At 38.6% G+C, this 17,713-nt stretch overlaps 1 protein-coding gene across 4 annotated transcripts in view; it reads right to left on the bottom strand.

Annotated features, from left to right (window-relative positions):
• The window catches only part of TGS1 (trimethylguanosine synthase 1), a 43,353-nt gene that overhangs the window by 22,718 nt on the left and 2,922 nt on the right, over nt 1-17,713 (bottom strand). For 3 of the 4 annotated variants that reach the window (XR_006212921.1, XM_007092682.3, XM_042973089.1), the window contains exons 2-8: nt 12,753-12,817; nt 10,271-10,431; nt 8,882-9,707; nt 6,458-6,575; nt 4,904-4,990; nt 2,664-2,838; nt 194-500 (exon numbers count right to left, since the gene is read on the bottom strand). Coding sequence is in view for 3 of the 4 variants with exons in the window: in XM_007092682.3 (XP_007092744.1) it covers nt 194-500; nt 2,664-2,838; nt 4,904-4,990; nt 6,458-6,575; nt 8,882-9,707; nt 10,271-10,431; nt 12,753-12,817 (1,739 nt within the window). In the remaining variant the exon portion in view is untranslated. Of the gene's footprint in view, nt 1-193; nt 501-2,663; nt 2,839-4,903; nt 4,991-6,457; nt 6,576-8,881; nt 9,708-10,270; nt 10,452-12,752; nt 12,818-17,713 lie in introns of those variants that run through there. The other variant, XM_042973090.1, reaches the window with a different exon arrangement.

Here is a 17,713-nt window from a genome sequence, read left to right as displayed (position 1 = left end):
TGCTCTACCCCCACCTCAAAATAAAATAAAATAAAATAAAATAAAATAAAATAAAATAAAATAAAATAAAATGAAATAAAATAAAATAAAATAAAGTAAAATAGCGGTGCATCCTTAGGTATAGACGGTTAATAAGTGACAGCTAGGGAAGCACATTATCCAAATTCATCAGTAAGTTGAAGCACAGTCTTACTTTCAGTGTTGACCTGTACAGAATCTGGTGTAATCTGAGTAACACAATCTTCCTGATGTGTAATAGCTGTTACTGTGCTGTCTCCTTCATTTTTTTCTGTTTCCAGTTCACCAGCTGAAGACACGGCGTGACGCTTTCCAGGTTCTTGATTGCTCGTCTCAAGTGGGTCATCGCCTTTTTTAACAGACATTTCTTGCTCCTCTGAATCACTGCTTGTGCACGTGTCTTGCACGTTGTCATGAGAAACTGACTCCTGTGATGCTTCCTCATCCATTGGTTCATTCACCCATTTTAGAAATTTTTCTACCTGAAATCGTCAGTCATCACAAGCACGAATTAATTCTAAATTGCACAGAATAGTCCCACCTGCTTTGACCATTTGGACTTCACTGAGAAGCTGAGTCATAATTATTAGCTCCAAAAAGTACACTGTATCATACAAGCTAATTACGCAAAAAGTAATTCTGAGCTAACGGCACAATTTTCTTATCTGGACATACCATGACCTTATTAAAGATTTCTTGAGAAGGAAGAAAATATCAGCTTAAACACAAGGTGGTGACTTTCCTGTAATCAATTAGCACTAAGAGGATAAAGCTGAGCTGTTCCAGTAGCTTTCCATAGAGGCTTCTGACAATATGACCATACTATGTGATATTGCCATTACACACGTACCTACTTATTATTGTCATTAATGTTATCTTTTCTAATCATACAGGCCTTTCTTCAATGGCTGAGGCTATAGTCTATGTTAAATTGTACTCAGCATCCAAGATAAACTCTAAAAAGATTTAGTGCCCATCTGAAGAAAAAGAACAATGCAAACTGCCCTTTAACGGAGTGAAGCCTGTAAAAGGATTCCTAAAAACTACGTTTCTTAGAAATGTTAAGAAGGTCAGGTAACTTCCTTGCAAACTTCTGTAATGAGAATATTCTTTTAAACAAAAACTTTTTTAAGCTTATTTATTTATTTTGAGAGGGGGAGGGGCGGGGGGGGGGGTGGAGAGAGAGAATCCCAAGCAGGTTCTGCACTGTCAGTGCAAAGCCCAATGTAGGGCTCAAACCCACAAACCATGAGATTATGTCCTAAGCTGAAATGAAGAGTCAGATGCTTAACCCACTGAGCCACCCAGATGCCCCTACAAGAATATTCTTCATAACAAGAGTTCATGACCCTCCTAAGAGTTAGGAAATTGGAAGATGAGCACAGACAAACCCAGAATCTTCAAGGGGACTGTGCCTATGTATCAGACAGATAACTAAGGACACAACAGCCATATTTCTTTTTTTCCTTGTCAATACATAGCAGGTATGTTTCTGCTTTGTCTACAGATGGATGTATAGGGGCAATCACATCCAACAAATAAAAAGTTCTATAGGACTGACTGACCTGAAGTGGGAAATGTGTTCCAGACATAACCAGGGCCACTAAAATATTAAAATATCACTAGCAACCAACCAATCTAAAATGAAAAGGAAAACATGAAGGCAGCAACATAAGTCTGTTGCATGTTTTGGAAGAATGCTGAAGCTAGGAAGGATAATGTACCTTAAGGGTAAAACAAAGTCATTACAGGATCTGAGATTTTGTTCTGTTGTCCAAAGGAGTTGCTGGAGAAGTGACTGATACAATGATACAAAGGTTTCACTCATGAGAAGGTGTCTTCCCTGCCTACCACCCCCCAACGGAAAAGTATCACTTATCAAACCAAGCAAAAACTGTTCTAATTACTTTTGTTTTTCAGGTGCTGGCACAGCAGGTATAGCAGAGTCCAAGAGAGGGGACACGAATATTCTAGTGAACACTCCAGTTAACAGTGTAAATCACTAAATTTGCATGAGACCATTAGGATGAACTGGTTAGTGCAATGTTTAAATTGTTTTTTTTTTTTTAACATTTTTAAATTTATTTTTGATAGAGGGAGAGACAGAGCACAAGCGGGGGAGGAGCAGAGAGAGAGGGAGACACAGAATCCGAAGCAGGCTCCAGGCTCCGAGCTGTCAGCCCAGAGCCCGATGTGGGGCTCGAACTCACAAACCGCAAGATCATGACCTGAGCCGAAGTCGGACGCTTAACCGACTGAGCCACCCAGGCGCCCCTTAGTGCAATGTTTAACTGATCGCCTCTGGATGATCTCGTAATTAAGACTTACAATAAAAGCTGTACTAGAAATTGACTTCCAGGATCCTACTTAGCCTGAAGCAGATGAGAAAGTCTCACTGTTACTACATATACAAGGCAATTTTATCTATCTTCCCAGATACTTTATAGCTTTCAAAACATAACATTACTACCAACTTACTCTTTTTCAAATTTAGTTCACATGCTATATGCCTTTAGGAAGCAAGGGGAAGAGAATTTTAGGCACCTTTATATCTGCTAGAAGCAGGATTTCCATTTGAATACCATTTGAGTCAAGCTCACAAAATGAGATTCTTTCTGTAAATATAGAACAAAATTTATACAGACCTTAGTCAAAGCTTTGCTTTTCTTGAAAAATGTTTTATCTGACTCTTCGGTAAAGAAGATGTGTTTGTTTTTCATATTTATTTGTCTTCTCATGTCCAGGAACTTTGACTTATACTTCACATTCTTCTGCAAGTATCTGACCCGCCGATGACTGAAATTTGAAATTCCACCGTATCTGTGACCAAACCAAAGGAAGATGACTCAAACCTTAAGTTCTGTGAGTTTGTTTTCTTATATGAAAAGAGAATAAAACGGACAATTTTCACTATTTTTCGATTAGCAGCCACCATTTTAATTTTTCTAAATTATAAAAATTATGAAATAAAGTTCAAATGCATAGGAGTTGTATGTTAATTTTAAGTAAATCTGAAACATCAGTTGGGAGTATCAACATACCTTATATATAGCAGAAAGCAGGTATTACATAGTAAAGTGTAGTAAAGAAATCGCAGAGACATGTAACCCCGTTGCACATCAGGGAAATATAATCTTTTCTCATGGTGAGATGATACCAAAGCTCTTTCATACATACATACCTGGACTTCAATTATTTTAAAAGTGGTCACTGACTTCTTAACCTAAATTAATCTGAGCTTACCCAAGAAGCAAACCCATATTAACAAAATAACTAGAAAACATCTGCTGATCTAACCATCTGAATTTTTCTAGTCTTAAAAGATAAAGATCTGCTACAAAGACTTCTATGACTATATCAAGCCTTATTTAAGTACTTCTCCCACAGACTATAAGAAACTTAAAGTGTAATATACAATTTAGCACTTACAAACTCCTGAAGTTTAGTGTTAAATATCAGGTGTTATCTTCTAGCCATATTATAAACTTTATAAAAAAGTCCATTTTATCCTTTTCTTCTTCTTCTTTTTAAAGAGTGGGAGCACACAAGCAGAAGAGGGGCAGAGCAAAAGACAGAATCTTAAGCAAGCTCCATGCCCAGCGTGAAGCCCAACGCAATCTCATGACCAGGAGATCGTGACCCGAGCCAAAATCAAGAGTCGGACACTTAACCAATTGAGCCACTCAGGTCCCCCTTATCCTTTTCTTCTAAGTAGAACTGGGAATCCTAAACAGAAGAATAGTTAAGTTAAATCCCAGGTCACAGAATAAATCTCCAGGGATGTATCCTAGCAAGAGCCACTCAAGTAATTTCTCAATAAAATTACATGTGGGTAGAAATAAATTCTGTCAGGAATTTAAACATGGCACTATCAAGAAGACATTTTATATTACTCATCTTTGTGATCTTTAGCCTTAAATAATTATACCAACGGCAACTGCCTTCAAGTACCGTAAGGGAGAGATAATTGATAATTAAAAAAATATTTATAGTATTATGAGCATGTAATCCTTAACCGATTTGGATTCAATTTATAAGTCAACTTTGAGATCTATGTCCTTTCCTTGCTGACTTCATAACATGTAGGTATCAGCTAAAACTGCACAACTAACAAAGAAAGTCTCAACCCTTAGAAACATCAAAGACCTTAATCTTGGTTTAAATCACTGGTGCATGTTGACATAAATGGTAGGTCTTTAATGTGCCTTAAATACTCAGTTTGGTCTTCATGGTATGTGCAATAAGCCCTTCACTTTTCTTATATTTAATGCCTGGGCATTTAATACCAGAGAAAACTTACACCTTCTGTATATAAATGTTCATAGCAGTTTATTTGTAATGGCAAAATACCATACATAGTCCAAATGTCCTTTAATAGATGAATGGTTAAAGAAACTATGGTACATCCATACAATGGAATACTACTCAGCGGTATGAAGGAATGAACTATTGGTACACACAATAACTTGGGAAGAACCTCAAAGGAACATGCCTAAATCTTAGGAACAACCCAGAAGTACATACAGGGTAATCAATTAAACACACAAGGATTAGATAATTGTATGAGCACTGATAAGTCAGGGTTGCTTAGAAGTCTCAAAACCTTGCCCTGTATCCTCTCCCTAGGAAATGATATGATCCCAACCAAGTCACTGCTTTATCTATGAAATTGTAATAACGATATTGGATTGTATGACGCGCAACTGAGTAAACGATGTATGTGAATATAGCAAATGTGTGGTGATCTCTCCACAAGAGAGGTTGGTGTTTTAACTATACTATCTCAAATGCTATCAAATCTATAACTATCATTAGCTATCAGAGAACTTTAAGACAGCTGAAGTGTTACAATTTTGGGAAAACAACAGTATTTATACATAATTACTTTTGTCCTGAGCCATGCTTGAATCCCAGAAGGGAACCATTGTCATCAAAGTCTGAATCTGGGTTTTCATCGATGTCCAGCTCGTGGCTAAACAAACAAAAGGTAAAACAGTGATAAACCATTATATCTACAGGCCACCAGTTAATGAAAATATCAAAAGGTGCACAGAGTCAATCTACACACACTTTCTAATCACAACAGTCAACCACAGCTCCAGCTCACAAATCCACGAAGACAGGAAAGAGTACTTTAATCAGATTTTCCAAATAAGATAACGTACCCAGCAGTATTTGGAACACAGCAAAAAGCACTCAGATCCTAAACTTTGTCAAGTAACTCTCTCTACTCTTGAACATGGCACGAATACAGATCTCTCCATTTGCCTTTGGAAAAACACCTGTAAAAACTACAGCCTTCAACTAAGCTCCTAGAATGTTACCTTTAGAAGTTTTCCTCAAAAACAAAGAAAACATTTGAGAAGTATTAATCCAACCAAAAAATTTAAAAAAAATATGAAGAATAAGGTTGTGATACAAGTGTGTTATCAAGTAACCCATGATCACTGATCTAATGGGGATACCTCCCAGTGACCCCTATGACGTACGTGACAGTACTAAGAGAAAATGGTGAGACATAATTCTTACAAATTAAATTAAGCTCACTGAACATTTATGGTGGACCTACTACGTTCCAGAAATGTAAGAACACACAGAGTCTCTGCTTCTGGGCACTTAAGGAGGAATTAACAAGCACTGCAAACCATGTAGAAGGAACACAATGGAGGCATGCTTTTATGAAAGTACTAGGTTACTGGGCCCCCAAAGTTTGCATATTATTTTTTCTAGAAGCTGTATGTAACATAAAAGTCATATGTGGAACACTTCACATCCTGTCACAGAAATAAAATGTTTTTAGCTACCATCTAAGTTCTGCAACATCCGTCCTTTCCTTGTATCTTACAGAATTAGCATTTGACTGTATCCAACCTATGTTACTTGTCGCTTTAATTTTACATATCAATAGTATACTAGAAGAGCACTGCCTCCAGAAGAGTTGGTCTGGGCATCAGCCTTGGAACTGCCATTGTTTTGCTATGTAACTCTGGGCAAAAGCACTTACCCTCATTTTGTCTTAATATTCTCACGTACAGACTAAGAGCATTAGATACTTGAGGTCTTTTAGCATAAAATTCTGTGATACCATATACTTAGATTTTTGAAGAAAAAATCAGAACGTCCTTGAGAGAAACCATATCTACGGATACATTAAAAGCTGTCACCTACTGACACTACCATCAGATATATTACATGCTAGTTCTAGTCTTCCTAACGATCTCATTAAAAAAAGCATTGGTTCCATTTTATAGGCAAGAAACTGTGGGATCTGACTGCTGGGATTTGACCGTGTTCCAAGGCTAGTACGTCTCATCTTTTCTCCTTTTCTCCAGGACTAACAGTAAGTACTGTAATACAACAAATGCTTTATAGCCACCCCCTCATGGACACAAGTGCTTCTGCTACCCCACTGTGGAGAGGGAGGTAATGTGTTACTTGCCTCCTCTTGAGTTTGCTTGGCTTACGTTCAGGTGGATCTTCTTCACTCTCGTCTCCATCAATACTGTTGGAGTGTGGTCTTTCTCTGATTGCGTTTGCTTCGGAAGAGTCCTGTGAATCTAAAGAGGCAGAGATATTGCAGTGGAGTTCTCTCCTTGGTTTGACAATTCCTCTGCCTTTTGCAAAGGCGATCAAATACTTTACTGCCTTTCTTGCAATGAACTGTATGCGCACGTCAGGCACAGCGCCAGATCGAATCGACCTATTTTGCGTATCCACATGCAGAGTCTGAGCGTAAAATTGTAGCTATGCCTATCTATTAAAGTTTCTGTGATCTAACTACTTAGAAAGCAAATGAAAACTTTTTCTTCGTAACTGTTCAAATCTACATAAATTAATCCACAGTTACTTTTGTGAAAGCTTTCTAATCACACACACTAACAGCTATCACATTTGACTGAATTTTAACTTACATGACTCTGAATACAGTGTTTTCAGAAAAATGATTTCTCCTTATTAAGAAGCAAATACATTGGTCTCTAATATAGCCCTTAAATTGACAACGGAAGTAACAGAAAGGTAAGCACCAGCATTTAAAAAGAATGCTTTTAAACCTGTGGCTGCTCTGACTGAGGCACCTGTCTTTGTTCTGTATTTCTTCAGACTGGCACAAAGTGAGTAGGGGGAACTAGAAATGGAGAGTTGTCTGTAGTGTAGACAATGGGATACTCTGATTGTGTAGGCACAGACTATTTCAGGAGAATACGCAACCACAAACAATAGAAAACATATATGCTTACATAGAAAACATGCAACATATACCTTGTGTTGTGATCTCAAGGGAGGATCCAAAACAAATTAAAACCTCGAATTCTCAGATTGATCCTGATGGCACTCACCCCAGGACTAATTAAAGAAATGGCCAATTACACACATAATTAAGGGAAAAGGTGACAAAAATGGCCAATCTATGCATGCAAACTAGGAAATAGACCACAGAAGGCAGAGACTATGAGGTTTACTATGTTTGACAAAGGGAACAAACAGGAAGGGAGGATGGTCAAAGAAGTAACATGAAGTAGTAAGACAGTGGCCAATACATGGGCCAATATACAGATTTCTAGTTTTATGGTCAAAATCAGCACAAAATCGAGAGAGCAGAGAGGAGTGTCTAAAAGACTAACATAACCACATTAAAAAAAGGAGGAAAATAACACCAAAATAGAAAAGAATGATAATACTGAGGTAAACTCCATTAGGAGAGCACAGAGAAAAAAAGAAATAAAAAAGTAGGTAGGGTCCTTCAGGAACTCTCTCTAAAGGGAACTCTCAGCTAGATGAAAATCAGCAATCCAAGGAACAAAGCAAACCCAATTGTTAAATAAAAGGCCAAAACCTTTTGCTTCATATAGGAATGAGGCCGAGAAGAAAGTCCTCTATTACAAACCAGACTTGTCTGGCACCAAACATCAAGGATGCCAAACATAAAAATTTCTTCCCCTCTCATTTTCCTGGTGCCATCAGTTAGAATCCTTTTCCCTAGCAAGAGCATTCTTAATAACCACCTCTGACTTAACATACCTCTCACTGGCTTTCTTTCATCCTTTCTTTAGTTCTTTAGACATCAATTTGCATGACAGGTTTTGTTTTGTTATGTTTTCAATCACTTAGGCTGGAGTCAACTAAGTTCCTTATCCTGGATATTTAACGAGGATCCTGAGGTCAACTCTTCTAGATAAAAATTAATATCATGCCCTGTTGAGATTCCCTACAGAGCAAGACTTCACTGGTTCCAAAATAACTTTCCAGATATAACTTAGAGTACGATTTGCCTGATATCCATTGTGTACTCTGAACCATTCTCTAATATGCCTCCTATACATACATTTGCTTCACAGAAACTTGGAAGTTCCATGTCTATTCTAAATTTCTCAAGGGAGTTCCAAGGTGTTTTTTGTTTGTTTCGTTTCTGTGTTTTATTCATTTTTGAGAGCAAGAGAGACAGAGCACAAGTGGGGGAGGGAGAGGGAGACAGAGAGGGAGACACAGCATCCGAGACAGGCTCCAGGCTCTGAGCTGTCAGCACAGAGCCCTATGCGGGGCTCAAACTCACAGACTGTAAGATCACGACCTGAGCTGAAGTCGGACGCTCAACCGACTGAGGCCACCCAGGTGCCCCAAGGGAGTTTCAAGTTTTAATTGGCCACCAAGGTACAAGTGGAAAAAATGGTACTTTTGAGAACCCTTTGCAAACATTTTTCTGATTTATATGCAAGGGAAATAAACAACTTGTGATATATGGAGTAAATCATTTTACACTATAAAATGTAGTTGGCATTGTGTAAGTCTTGCATAAAGGATTAGTGTTATGTTGCTCAGTAGGTTCATTTTCCTGTTCAGTAGGATACGTCTTGGCCAGTCTTACCCTGAGCTGGTTGGTTTGCGCTTCTGTTCCCAGACACGTTGCTGTCCTTGGCTCCTCCGTGACATGGTTCACTTTGGCCAGTGGCAGGGCATTCTCTGCTGCTGCCGACTTCACTTAGCAACTGACATCCATCGTAACTTACTGAAGAATCTAACCGGCTCTGTTCCACTTCCTCTGAATTCAGACTTAAGTTACTAACCCCATCAAGTATTTCATTATGCTCTGTATCACCTGAACTAGAGCTTTCACTATCAATGGTAATAGATGAAGATGGAAAAGACGTTAAGTCTGCTTTTATGCAATTTTCGTCTTTCTCGTCGTCAACTTCTATTTTAGGCCCACAAGCATCTGTATCACAGGTTTCTGGGGCATCAAAAGTCCAACCCTGAGCTTCCCAATACTGAAATTGTTCCAAATAATACCAATAGAGTTGACTATAATGTTGTTCCCATTCCTCCTTTGTATCAGGAATGTTCCAAGGTTCAGGACACAGTGTCTGACCTGGATGTTTCTCTTGCCAGCTTTGCCATAAGAGCCCTCCGCCATATTCATTCCAATACTTTTCCCACTTCTCCGTAATTTCTAGCTTTGGGCATAATGTATTTTCAACAGGAAGATTTTCAGTTTCAATGTCCTTTTTGGTTTGAAGTTCACATGTTTTGGTGTTCTCATACCGTTCAACTGAAGACGGATCATCTGAAGCCAAAATGTCATCTTCTTCATATTCTTGTCTCCAAGATTCTCTCATAATTTCATGTAAGTACTTCTTTTGCTGTTTTTTCTTTTTCTTTTTGACTTTAACTTTATTTCTAGTATTCATAGACACCTACATAAGATAAATAACTTGAATATCAAATGCACCTCATAAAGTATAAGAGAAAGTAGAATCCAAGTCTCTTTCACCATGAAATTAAATAATAGACCCTCAAACCCTCATCCTGGGCTTTAGTTACACACACAGATTAATTTTACTCTCTATGTTTACAGGAGGAGGAAAAAATCAAACATAGACATATATCAAAACTTGCAGTTTTGGTTAATTTATAAATATGTACGTTTAAAAAGAAGTGGGGTGCTCTAATGTATGAACGTGTCAGATTTGGGATAAAATAATTCCATGTGGGATTTTATGAAGAAAATGAAGAAACAAATAAAAGTAACTTACACTTTTGTAAAAATTCTTTTTTTAAAAAAAATATTTATTTACTTATTTAAAACACAAGTGGGAGAGGGGCAGAGAAAGAGACACAGAGGATCCCAAGCAGGCTCCACACCACTAGCACAGAGTCTGATGTAGGGCTTGAACTCACAAACTACAATATCATGACCTGAGCTGAAATCAAGAGTCAGACGCTTAACCGACTGGGGCACCCAGGCGCCCCTACTTACCTCAAAAGTCTTATGTGCAGATACACCACCAAACTGGAGTGGTAGTCCCATACTTCTCATGAGTTCAGCCTCAGAATCAAGTTCACTTTCATCTAAGCCTAAGCCTTTGCTGTCATGTAACTCTGCCGTGCCACCTTCCTCCTCTTCTGTTGCTTGGTCTCCTACAGACAGCATTTGTTAGCTTCATTTTAGAGAGAATGTAGATGTAAGTTTTATCGTCCTCATTTCAAAGAGGAACCTGAGATCCAGAATCATGCAAGTGTTACCATTTTTAAGGAGTTAAAAAGACTAGTAAAAAACGGCCAACTGAGAATCAAGAGACAACTTCTAGTCTGGCTCTGCCTGCTACCAGCTGCCCATTCAAGTTACACGTACTGAGTACCTCGTCTGTGCTGGGCACAGAGCCCTCTGCACTGTGCAGAGTACTGAGGATACAAGGGGGGACATGGTGGAGTAATCACAGGGAAAACACGTTTTCGCCACAGGCAGTATTACTCAACTAGATCAGTGAAGTTAAAATGATGATTTGTGGAGTTACTTTAGGAGCTAGTAATAAGAGAGGTGAAAGGCATGTCTTTAGTCGCCTCGAGGGTACTTTATTTTTTATTTATTTATTTTTTTTGAGGGTACTTTAATCGCAACTGGGATTTATATTCTGTGACTCTGGGAGAGATGATTGAATGAAAGGGTTCTGCTATTGAAAGTCTGAAATCTACTGAGCTGGAAGATTCTTTCAAACTCCTGATTCTAGGTCTTACAAAAAAACCTGTTGTATTGTAACAAAGTAAGTTTTGCTTTATACTAATATGGTTAGATAAAAAAAGTGTATCACACCATTAACAGGACAAATGCCATTCAAATGCTCCATTAGCCATTTGAAATGTGAGATAAATGTCACTTTACACATTAGCATACTCAATTAGGGCTGAGCTGCACTCCAGCTAAATGACTGTAGGCAACAGAACGGTGAGTCTTACAAAGCAAAAATGGAGACTATAAAGAAATCTTTTGTGCACAAATCCTACTAAAACAAAGAGGGAAAAAAACGTCTCTGCCTAAGTAATAAGGGGAATTCCACTTACCATTCCACTCAATGAACTTATGAAAGTCCAAGAGAGAGCAAATAGGAAAAACAAATGTGCTAAGTTTTATGTTCCTTTCATAGTATGTGTTTTATTCATTGATTGATTGATTGATTTATGAAAAAGAGAGAGAGAGAGAGATAGCATGCACACACAAGCAAGTGAGAGGAGTAGAGGGAGAGGAGAGAATCCCTAGCAGGCTCCACGACGACACGGGGCTCAATCTCACAACCATGAGATCATGAGCCACCCAGGTGCCCCATGGTATGTATATTTTACGTTTAGCAGGAGCTTGGGGTGTGAAGAAACCTTATTTGTACATTACATTGAAACACAAACCAAACACTTTGTCCAGCAATCAACTGAAGAAACACTGACTCGTTCCATTATTGTGAGAGCTAAAGGACTTTTAAGGGTAACACGACACACTTTACTTGTGCTGACTTTAGCCTAGCACTCATGCTAGTTTTGCCCGTATCTAGAGAAACAAAAAAGATCTGTGTGGAAAGAACAAACGCGGTCTCAAAGGGAAGTCTGAGAGAGAGCAAGATGGTTTTCGGAAACTAGATAAGGCTCAAAGTATACAACAAATTCTATTTGTTATTTGGGAAAGTGAACCCAGATGATGGGCTCTTCACTTCAGTCAGAAGACTATGGTCTTATCCTGACGCTTATCCTGAATACCTTATTTATACGATTGGTAAAGTATATAAACAAGGAGGTCATTAGACTGAGGTGGCTCTAAGGCCTTTGTTGTCAATGGAAGCAAACCAAAAACCTAAGCCAGAATCCAAGCGCTCAGATCAAAGAAAATAAAACTTAAGAACAACCAATCACAAATAGCCCGTAGGCTTCCCCAAACGAGCCCACTGCTTAAGCCATAGCCAATCAAGTAATTTCCTTGCTTTGCTTCTACACCGTCTCTATAAAAACCCCTCCTCTAACTCCTGTCGTGGAGTGGTGCTCCTATCCAGGGAGCCGGCACTGCCTGACTTGGAGAGGTGTCTGCTCGAATAAACTCTTGAAAATTTTAATATGCCTCTGTTTATCTTCCAACACAATAAAATTTTGCTGGGGGGAAAAATATGCTCTCTACTTTTCAAAGCTGCAAATTTCAGCCTGCTCTTATCTAATGGCAACAACTCAGGAAGGAACGTTACATAGAGCAAAAGAGGCTACCTCAAGTCCATAGAGGAGCTAGCAGGAAAAGAAAAGATGTGCTTTGAAAAGGATTCTAGAACCATGTCATAATAAAAAATAAGGACTATAATTACTGGTTGTCATTTATAATATTTTATGCAACAAATCAACATGGTATTATAACAAATTATATTTAAAATCAATACAGTATTATAGTTACTTTGAGTGAAAAGGGACCATATGGTTTTATACTGTATTACCTGCATTGTCACCATTGCCTTTGACATAGTAGCCTTTTAATCCCAAATTGCACAATTTTCGATCTCTGCAAAGCAAATTAAACAGTCAAAAATGAAATAAATTATAAATCTGGGAAAAAAATTCAAGGCAGCATAGATTTAAAATGTTAAGGAACAGAAAAGCAATCTGCTAATATATCTTCCTCATCTGTAATACAGAGGAAAGAACACATATCTCACGAGGTTATTATGAGGATAGTCCATCTAAGACAGGGAATATATACCACATAGGAATCATTTATAATTACAACTACTAATTAGTATAATTAAAGGGTAGTTCTGGCATTGTGGGAAGAATTGATCTCATAATACATAAACAAGAAAGTGTTCTCTAAACTTGCTGTAAGAAGTGAGCATAAAAGTGGAAAGATCTAGGGGCGCTGGGTGGCTCAGTCTGTTAAGAGTCCAACTTCGGCTCAGGTCAGGATTTCATGGTTCGTGGGTGTGATCCCCACATCGGGTTCTGTGCTGCTAGCTTAGAGCCTGGAGACTGTTTAGGATTCTTGTGTGTCTCTCTCTCTGCCCTCCCCCCGCTCATGCTTGGTCTCTTGCTGTCTCTCAAAAATAAACGTAAAAAAAAGGTGGAAAGATTTACCTTACACACACATAAATCCACATACCCTACTCCATTTGCAAATCAGCCAAGTTATCATTGCTTAGTAGACAAGATAGTCACAGTCCAAGCAAAGGTTGTTTTGGGGACTAACATACAATGAAGTTCTTATTTAGATATTTTATCAAACTGACACAGAAATCAAAACAAAACATTCAGTCTCAACAATTTTTAATTGAATAATTATTTAAGTAAGCTCGGTGCCTAATGTGGGCCTCAAACTCATGACCCCAAGACCAAGAGTTGCATGCTCCCCCAGCTGAGCCAGCCAATACCCTAGTCTCGACAATTTTTAACAACAGTGAATGATTCAACTTTTCTTTACATACCTACTTCAAGAGTTGTTTTCTATCTGCTAAGATCAGAGATTACTTAACACAAATAAACTTGACAGGACACTTTGAAAAAGGAGAAAATTGTGCCATTTTCTTCCTACCATTAAATTGAGCTGTAACAAACTCCATCAGAACTGCCAGAATAAAGCCATCTGCAAGTAATACCTGATACTATTTTTCCAGTGTAACCACAATGAATTCAACCAAATAAAATTTTTGTATACTTGATATATTTCACTATCCTCCTGTTTATTTTTTGATACTTTATAAAAGATAAAGTGATGACTCACAGTAGGACAGCAAACATGCCAGGGGATGCAGTGCAAATGTGCTCTGGCACAATGCCCACTGGCCCCCAAGAACACTGGACGATGGAGAGGGCTCTGGGGGTGGGGGAGAGCAGCAGCTACACAGAGGGCATCAACGGCGTGCCTGTCAGCACCCGAGGATACGGGGCACTAGGTGCCAGATGGAGGAAAAGGCTAGTAAGATTGCAAGATTGGTTACACTGAGCAAATAAGTAAATGTACTGAGGATAACGATAGCCAAGATATTCCTACACACCTACGTGTATTTATGTATGCATGTAAAATGCAGATACACCCTGCCTAATTCTATCTGCTGAGAGAGCATAGGGGAAATGAAAACCCAAGAGCAGGGAACACAACGAGCACCCAAGTCTTGGTTTCTGAACACTCCACTCCGCGAAAAGGAACCAAGGTACCTTCAGAAATGGCAGTTCCAGGTTGAAGCGTGGACTATAAAAGATTATGCTTGGGTCACCTTCTGTGCCAGAAGGTTAGGAGGAGGTCTAACAATGCCAGGGACACATCAAAATGATATACAAGCCACCTCAGGAGGCCCCCACCAGCTAAAGCTGAGACAATATGAACATCAAAATAAATGACAGTAATAAAATATAACTTATCAATAAACGAACAATCCAGAGTTCACGTTAATGTAAATAAAGGAGTAAACAAATATGTGGAGAGAAGGGAAAGTGCTCCATACAGAATGCCAACTTATAAAAGTAGAACGATACAGGCAGAGAATCACTCTTTGGCAATCTTCAAGAGGTAGCAGATTCAGGCAACAACAGGGTATCGGTATAGCACTGGAGTACTTTCCTACAACATACTAATTAATGCAAAGGGAATCACTGTGACTTTACAGTGAAGAAAACTGGGAGACTCCAATGATTGGGCAATGGAGGTTAACGTCACCAGTGGTGGACTGGATCTCCAGAAAGTCATTGCTGAAGCGATGCAGGGCCAACCACAGGATCACTTCTGTGGCATTCCTGCCAAGAAGGCACGGCCCCATCTCTGTTCCTGTTGAAATGTCAGAGAGACCCAGGTTAAGTAAGGTCAGCCCACAGAAGGAGAAGGTAAGGTCTGCACTTCTTAAAATGTTGAGGCCACGAAAGGGAGGGAAAGGGTGAAGAATTTTTCCAAAGGAGATTGACAAGTCAAAAGTAAACATAAGAGGAACTATGTGGAATTCTGGATCAGAAAGAAAAGAGAAACACTGCTGGGAAGGCTGGGGGAAATGTGAACCCTCGACAGTGGTTATGAAGGAGAATATACTTGTTTTAGGGAAACGCACAATGGAGTATTTAGGAAAGATGGGGAATCAAGTCTGCAGCTTGCTCTCAAATGGTTCAGAAAAGATGGTGTATGTGGGGCCTGGCCACGTGTCTCTGTGTCTGCAGAGGGAGAGATGGAACAAAGGCAGCTAACTATTAAGACCTGGTGAATCTGCGTAGAGGGGAATATGGTTCACGGACCCATTTTTTAAGTTTGACATTATTTTAAAATGATTTACTATGTGGCCAACTAATCTTTGACAAACAAGGAAAGAATATCCAATGGAAAAAACAGTCTCTTCAGCAAATGGTGCTGGGAAAACTGGACGGCGACATGCAGAAGAATGAACCTGGACCACTTTCTTACACCAGACACAAAAATAAAACTTAAAATGGATGAAAGACCTGAACGTAAGACAGGCGGAAGCCAGCAAAATCCTAGAGGAGAAAACAGGCAGCAACCTCTTTGACCTCAGCTGCAGCAACTTCTTATTTGACATGTCTCCAGAGGCAAGGGAAACAAAAGAAAAATAAACTATTGGGACCTCATCAAGATAAAAAGCTTCTGCACAGTGAAGGAAACAATCAGCAAAACTAAAAGGCAACCAACGGAATGGGAGAAGATATTTGCAAATGAAATATCACAAAAAGGGTTAGTATGCAAAATCTATAAAGAACTTATCAAAATCAACACCCAAAAAACAATCCAGTGAAGAAATGGGCAAAACAGACACTTTTCCAAAGAAGACATCCAGGTGGCTAACAGACACATGAAAAAAATGCTCCACATCACTCATCATCAGGCAACTATCAATCAAAATGAGCTACCACTTCACACCTGTCAGACTGGCTAAAATTAACAACTCAGGCAACAACAGATGTTGGTGAGGATGCGGAGAAAGAGGATCTCTCTTGCACTGCTGGTGGGAATGCAAACTGGCGCAGCCGCTCTGGAAAACAGTATGGAGATTCCTCAAAATATTAAAAGCGGAACTACCCTGTGACCCAGCAATTGCACTACTAGGTATTTATCCGAAGGATATCCAAAGGAGTGCTATTTCGAAGGGACACATGCACCCCAATGTGTACAATAAGCAAAGTATGGAAAGAGCCCAATGTCCATCGACGGATAAATGGATAAAGATGTGGTATATATGCACAATGGAATATTACTCGGCGATCAAAAAGAATGAAATCTTGCCATCTGCAACAACGTGGATGGAACCAGAGTGTATTATGCTAAGCGAAATAAGTCAAAGACTAATATCATATGGCTTCAGTCACATGTGGACTTTAAACAGATGAACATAAGGGAAGCAAAAATCATATAAAAACAGAGAAGAAGACAAACCATAAGAGACTCTTAAATAGAACAAACTGAGGGATGCTGGAGGGGTGTTGGGTAGGGGGCGCTAAATGGAGGAGGGGCATTAAGGAGGACACTTGTGGGGATGAGCACTGGGTGTTATATATAAGTGATGAATCACTAAATTCTATTCTTGAAATCATTATTACACTATATATTAAATACCTTGGATTTAAATTAATAATAATAAAGTTTAAAAACAAGAAAAGCATAAACTTTCTAAGAATGAGTAGCATCAGATATATATAATAGGTAAATCTTAAAGAAAAAAATGATTTAAAAGAATTAAGTAATTCCTTTAAAAGAATTAAATAATTAATGTCTGTTGTTTTCATAACAAAAATCTACTACTCCATCATTTCAGCATTTTACTACATTCTACTCTAGACTATGTACATATTAACACAAAATTTTTACATAATTGTAATTATAGTGTAGATATTTTATATTCAGACATTTATTAACGTAAGCTATTTTTTCATGTTACTACTGAGCCATCATGATGATTATTTTTAAGAGCGCCATTACATGTAATTATGTCTTCTTCATATATATGGTGTATGAAAACCTGAATGTGCAGATGAAACAGATTACTTTAGAGCTCATAAAACAGTATGTTAATTTTTTTTAACGTTTATTTTATTATTTTTGAGAGAGACAAAGCATGAGCAGGGAGGGGCAGAGAGAGACACACACACACACACACACACACACAGAATCCTGAGCAGGCTCCAGGCTCTGAGCTGTCAGCACAGAGCCCAATGTGGGGCTCAAACTCACCAACTGCGAGATCATGATCTGAGCCAAAGTCAGACACTCAACTGACTGTGCCACCCAGGTGCCCTGACAGTATGTTAATATAATGTCCTCAGAAAATAAAAATTAGTTACAATATGAGGTTCTATTTTCTGCCTTCTAGGAGAGGTGTACAATAACCTTTAGTTTAGTTTAGTATGAGAGTCAACTCAATACTAAGAAGGTATTAGGCACCTATGCTAATGCTCGTTTTGTTTCTGCTCCAAA

This window comes from Panthera tigris, chromosome F2, assembly GCF_018350195.1.
Source record: "Panthera tigris isolate Pti1 chromosome F2, P.tigris_Pti1_mat1.1, whole genome shotgun sequence".
Lineage (NCBI taxonomy): Eukaryota > Metazoa > Chordata > Mammalia > Carnivora > Felidae > Panthera > Panthera tigris.
This window is presented reverse-complemented; position numbering and strand designations above follow the sequence as displayed.